The sequence below is a fragment of the Malaclemys terrapin genome, chromosome 2, assembly GCF_027887155.1.
Source record: "Malaclemys terrapin pileata isolate rMalTer1 chromosome 2, rMalTer1.hap1, whole genome shotgun sequence".
Classification (NCBI taxonomy): Eukaryota; Metazoa; Chordata; order Testudines; family Emydidae; genus Malaclemys; species Malaclemys terrapin.
Genome location: NC_071506.1, coordinates 127,713,950 through 127,719,949, shown reverse-complemented (window position 1 = coordinate 127,719,949; position 6,000 = coordinate 127,713,950). Strand labels below are relative to the sequence as shown.

General features: G+C 49.0%; 1 protein-coding gene across 1 annotated transcript in view; it reads left to right on the top strand.

The window, feature by feature from the left end:
* The first annotated feature begins 1,282 nt into the window (after positions 1–1,282).
* Positions 1,283–6,000, top strand: part of ADAM9 (ADAM metallopeptidase domain 9) — a 52,547-nt gene continuing 47,829 nt past the window's right edge. The window contains exon 1 of the mRNA XM_054018140.1: positions 1,283–1,440. Within this exon, the coding sequence (XP_053874115.1) occupies positions 1,350–1,440 (91 nt within the window). The 5' untranslated portion in view covers positions 1,283–1,349. The remainder of the gene's footprint in view (positions 1,441–6,000) is intronic.

Below are 6,000 nucleotides of genomic sequence, written 5' to 3'. Positions count from 1 at the left end.
TATCCACTTTGGGAAAAAACATAACAAATAAGAGATGTTAGTCAGGGTCTTACATAAGGTCCAGGAAAGCTAGCAAACATACTAGCTCCCTTTTTATGGCATGGTAAAAACTGCCTGTGTAGAGGAGTCACTATGTCATGTGGTTTAGTTCCATATTATCACCAGCTATGATTTCCTGTGGGGTGGGGGGAATGATATGTCCAACATGCAGATTGCACTTTTATTAACATACATATTTTCTTCATAACGTCACTTCCCTGAGACATTCCAGCTTCTGACTCTTGCCCTTGTTTACTCGAGGGTATCAGATAACCTGTATTTAAATCTCAGAACCCAGAAATTAAACATGTCCTAGTTTCATATTTACTAATTTCCCCCAAAGTCTTCATCTTCAACACTTTTCTCATATCCCTGGATTTTTGTTTTGTTATAATACCAAAGTCTGAGCCATAGGAAGACTCATTCCATGAAGAGTTCTTCGACCTGTGTCGAGCACACCCTTTGTTGTATGTGTTGTTTTGCAGAGGTGAGCAAGGAGCCTCGATTTAATTTTGGATGAAATTTCCTGATACTTTGAGAGTTAGTTTAGTTTCTTTGATTTTTCTCTTATCTGGCGTTCATTTGTCTGAATTTCAACTATACAGATACACAGGTAAATGTGCAACACTTATTTGTGAATTTGTTTCTGAAATTACCAAGTGTAATCCACCCTGCCCCCAGGATGTACCTTTCCCAAGCTCCTTGTGCCTCCCCCACCCCCGAATTTCTGCCTAGGGTGACCAGATATCCTGATTTTATAGGGACAGTCCGGATATTTGGGGCTTTTTCTTATATAGATACCAACAGCCCCCCAACCCCCGGTCCCGATTTTTCACACTTGCTGTCTGGTCACCCTATTTCTGCCCCTGGGGTATCCCCTGTGCCAGCTCCTTGTGCCTATTCCTTTCCCCACGATCCCTGCCCCTGGGGTATCCCCACCCCAGCTCCTTGTGCCTGCCCCCCTTGGATCCCTGCCCCTGGGCAGGGGGCTGAGAACCATTGAACCCAACTGTAAACCCTGTGTGTGATGGAAACCGCTCCCAGCCCGGGGGCAGCAGCTCCCCCAATTGCAGCCCCTGTGTCCCTGGGGTGTCCCTGCCCCACGTCCTTGTGCCCCCGCCCCCGGCGTGTCCCCAGGTCCTTGTGCTGGGCGGTCCGGATCCCTGCCCTGGGGTGCCCCCGCCCCAGCTCCACCCCCGGCCGGCGGGAGGAGGCGGCCCGCGCCGGGGCCGGGGCTGGCGCTGGGCTGAGGAGGCCGCGCCGCGCAGGCTCCATAGGACGCCGAGCGGCCGCCCGAGCTGGAGCCGGGGATGGGGACGGGGATGGCCTGGGCCCGGGCCGCGGGGAGCTGCCTCTTCCTCCTGCTCCTCGCGAGGCCGGGCCTGCCGGCGGAGCGGCCAGGTGAGTGGGGCTGCGGGGAAGGACCCGCGGTGGGGCTGGCAGGGGCCCCTGGAAACGACCCCGGGCTCCCCGCACACAGGAGTCCCGAACCTGGGGGGTCCCAGCCTAGAGTCCCCAGCCCGTGTGAAGGGCAGTACTGGGGGACAGCAGCCCCCCATTCCCCAGGGCTCCCCGCACAGAGAGGTCCTAAATCCAGGGGGTCCCAGCACAGACCCCAGACTTCAGGGAAGGGAAGTGCTCTGTACAGGACCCCACAGAGCTCATGAGGCTGTGTGAGCACATGGTCCCCAAAACCTTGTGTAAGGGGCAGCGCCCTGTGACAGCCGTCTGCCCCTACCTCTTCTTCCCAGGGATTAGAGCACATCATAGAGGTCCTGGATTAGGGGAGTGCACTACGGCCTTTGGCATGGGGTGCACTCTGGGCAGCAGGGCCCCAAGCCCAGAGAGCTCTCGGAGTAAATGTGGGGACCCCAGGAGCTTGGACAAAGGGGAGGCCTTTGGGATGTACCTAACAAAAAGATCTAGCTGTGATTCATGATTACAAATTTGCATTTGGTTATCTGCTTTGAAAATGGCCCTTGTTGTTGAACCGAATTTGAATGAGTTATCAAAATCTCATTTATGTAAGGCATGTACTCAGTTAAGTTTCCAAACCAGGGAAACTGGTTTCTTTAAAGGCAGATATGGAAAAGATCCTTCACATCTCTGTTTTTGCCCATGGAAACCTGGAGTGTTGGAAGATCAGCCTCAGGGTTCTCAAACTTCATTGCACCACGACCCCCTTCTGACAACCAAAATTAGTTCGTGACTTCAGAGGGAAGCCTAAGCCTGCCCGAGCCCCGCCACCCCGGGCGCGGGGGTCAAAGCCAAAGCTCCACCATCCTGGGTGGGTGTGGATGGAGGGGGAGAGCCAAAGACCAAGGGCTTCAGCCCCGGGTGGGGGGCTTGCAACCTGAGCCCCGTGACCCTTGTGCGTCAGCTTTAACCCCAGGCCCCAGCAAGTCTAATGCCAGCCCTGGTGACCCCATTAAAACAGGTTTGCAACCTACAGTTTGAGAACTGCTTATCTACCTCATTATCTTCTGGATTGTAGAGTTTTCTGACTTTTGAGAGTATGCTGGGTTTTACCTTTTCTGTCTGAAAAAGAATCTTTATCACCATCTCAAAAGATAACGTTTTTAGTATTTTAGTCCCTGTTAGTAATTAAATAGGTGGCAATTTTTTGCCCTTTTAGCATTGTGCTGAAGAAGAGAGTTTTTATTGAGTTCTGATTGATATTTTAGTAGTATGACATGGATGTCACCTTTTTAGTTTGCATATTTTTTTTTGTATTTGCAAAAGACATAATGTCATATGTGGTCTAATAAAATTAAACTGAATTGATACACCGGGAGGTGCTTTCGGCATGCAGACTTGAGGCAAAGGGGAGACCCCAGTGATAGGAGTTCCCCTCTTCAGGGAAACCCTGGTATCTAGACCTCTAAATCCTCAGCTAGGGGAGCACTCTTTATCAGAATGCCACAGAGGCACTCCCCCATCTCTGGCTAGGGGAGCAAAGCAACCCCCCCCCCCGACCTTCATGTAGACACCTAAAACTTTGGTCAAGGGAGAGCTTTCTGTGATAGAAGCACCCCTACCAAGGGGACTCCTGGGTCACAGCTGTCCAAAAACCCTGGGCAAGGGGGGCACTTCGTACAGGCATGCCCTCCTACCCACTGCCTGCATATGCATCCCTGAAAGCCTCTCATAAGGGGATATGCACAATGCAGCAGCCCCCAAATCCAGGAAACTCCTCACACAGGGATCCCCAAAACCTGAGGCAAGGGAGAGTGCCCTGAATAGACTCCCTGAAACCATGGGGCGCCCAGACTGCCAATCCCCAAACCCTCTGAGAGGGAGAGTGCCTAATTGGGGATGTCTGTCTAGACTCAGGATGTGATGTGAACACCTTGTATTCACTTCTGTCCCTCAGAAACCCCAGTGTGTGGTAAAGAGGATCTTCCAGACTCATGAAGGGCATTCTGTATGTAGATCCCCTCACCCTCCAACTAAACATGGGTGATGCTGTGTGTTTTGTACAGACTTCCATGAAACTGTAGAGGTGAGGGCACCCTGTGTACTCACCCCTGCAACCGCCATCACAAACCCAGAAGGTGTCATACATACTCTTTACTACAACGGGATTATAGGGCATTCTGTGTATCAACCTGCATTACAAACTTGGGGGTGTTGTCTACACAGACCCCCAAGAATGGGATGTGGTGGTAATCTTTATGGACAGCCCCCTATCTCCCACCAGCTAGGGGACCCTATATATAGAACCACCTAAAAAAGCACAAAGTGTAACCCTCTCAAACCTAGAAAGGTACCATGTGCATTAATCCCCTCCAAAAATGAGGTGGTTGAGGAGCTATCTTATACAGACTGCTAATGCCTCACCCCAAAATGTTTGAGGATAGGGAGAGGTTCCCTTATATCTTATATCTCAAAAACACATGAGTAGGGGTGGCTATGCAACTTTCCTGTGTGCATCTAAACTTCCCTGTCCCCTGGATAGGGAATTGATCTTCTGTTCTCTGACATCCCTTGTTTAGTGTGCTCCTATAATGCTGATTTTCCTGTTGTGCACATGCTATGGGCTGAAATGTCTGAAGTCTGTCATTTATTGTCTCCCTGTAATGGAAGGACATTACCCTGCCCTACCCTTTCTCTTGGATTCCTCTGTTTATCGTAAATGAAGAGGTTCTTAGCTAGAGTTTCCTGGCATATTTATTGATTGGTGTTATCTGAAGCTGTGACATTGATGCTGTGTGCCGAGAAACCACATTTTAATTAATTATTTGCATTACCATAGCGCCTAGGGGCCCTAGTCATGGACTAGGATCCCATTGTATTAGATCCCTTAGAAACAGGATAAAAAGATGGTCCCTATCCAAGTATAGATCCTTATACAATTTAAGTATAAGACAATAGGCAGTAGATGGATACAGACAGATGGGGGAGTACAGAAAACAGTAAGACAGTATTGAGGCTGTGGTCTCAGCACACTGTTAACCTAACTGTTGTCAAGTTTTTGTAGGCATCACAGCAAAGGAGTTTCCAGGAGGATAATGAGTTAGTTTTGCAGACATTTATGGAGACCTCGTTCAAGCATGAGGGGCAGCATGGAAGAAAGCACAAAGGTGATTGTGTGAAAATTTAACAAGTGGGTGATGGAGGCTGGCATTGTGGAACGATAGAAGATGGGAATCGACATCTAGTGGCGAATGAGAGATGATAGGTAGGATGTGGTTAGGCCACAAAGGGCCTTGAAAGTGAAGACACAAGCTGCTGGTGTTTAATGTGATTGCGGGGGTGAAGCAAGCACTGCAGAGGGATGCAAAAAGAAGGGTGACAGTCAAAGCAGTGGGCTAGGGGAATAATTTTTGCAGCAGCATTCTGAATGGATATGAATGGGGCAAGATTGCATTTGTCAAGGCCAGAGAGAAGGATGTTGCAGTAATCAAGACATGAGCTGATGCGAGTTATATGGATAGATAAGAAAGGCCATTTCTTAGAGGTGTTATGCAGAAATAATTGGGCAGATTCATAGCCTGGAGGACCTAGAGAGAAGTCCAAGTCAAAGATGATGCCCAAATGATGGGCCTTAGTGACAGAGTGGTGCTGTCCAGTTATCAAGAAAGGAGGTAGTAGGGAGGGCTTGTGGGAAAGATTAGGAGCTTTTAGCCATATTAAGCTTGAGCTGACAGCTACACAACCATGAGGAGATGTTAGAGAGAGAGGCCAAGAATTTTAGTTTGGGCAGGAGACGGGTTTGGAGTGTAGCAGTATATCTGTGAGTCACATGATTATGTTGCTGTTATCTTTCCCCTTCCCTGTCTCATTCCTCCTGTGTCTGTTTCTTTCACCTGCTATGTTTTCAGGGTAGGTTGTAAGCTGTTTGGGGTAGACTGAATCCTAGTGCAGAAGACTGAGTAAGTGTTGGTTTGGTGTACCCTCAGAATAGCAACAGCATGTCAGAGGTGGGCAGGACCCCCATCTAGGTGAGTGAGATAGGAAGATGGCTTAGCGGCAAAAAGAAGAGACGGTTCACACTTAAAGCCCTAAAAGTGCAGGTGTTCTTTCAGGATACAGCTGCGGGGAGGTCAAGGGGGACGACACTAAAGGATGTAAGGAGGAGAGGGGTTTGGAGCTGTAGGCTAAAGTGAAGAGGGAGACTTTAATGGTAGAGATCAGGGCTTAAATTCAGCTGGAGCTGTCCAGAGTGGAGCTCCAGTAAATATTTGCAACCCCCCTGGAGTTTTTATAGCATGTTGCAGAGCATGGGGGGGCTCCAGGAAATAATCTATAAGAATTTAAGCTCTGGTAGAGGTGCAGAGGTAATGGCTCAGAAGTGGAGAGTTTTGAACAGACTGAGCAGCACCAGTAAAAGAGCAATCAGGAACAGTCTTAAATGATGTGTCTTTTGAATATTTGTTTATAATGTTAGAATGGTCAGTTCTTCTTGTGAGGGCTAACAACTCAGTTCCTGCCTGCAGTTGTGGAAAATACTGTCCACTT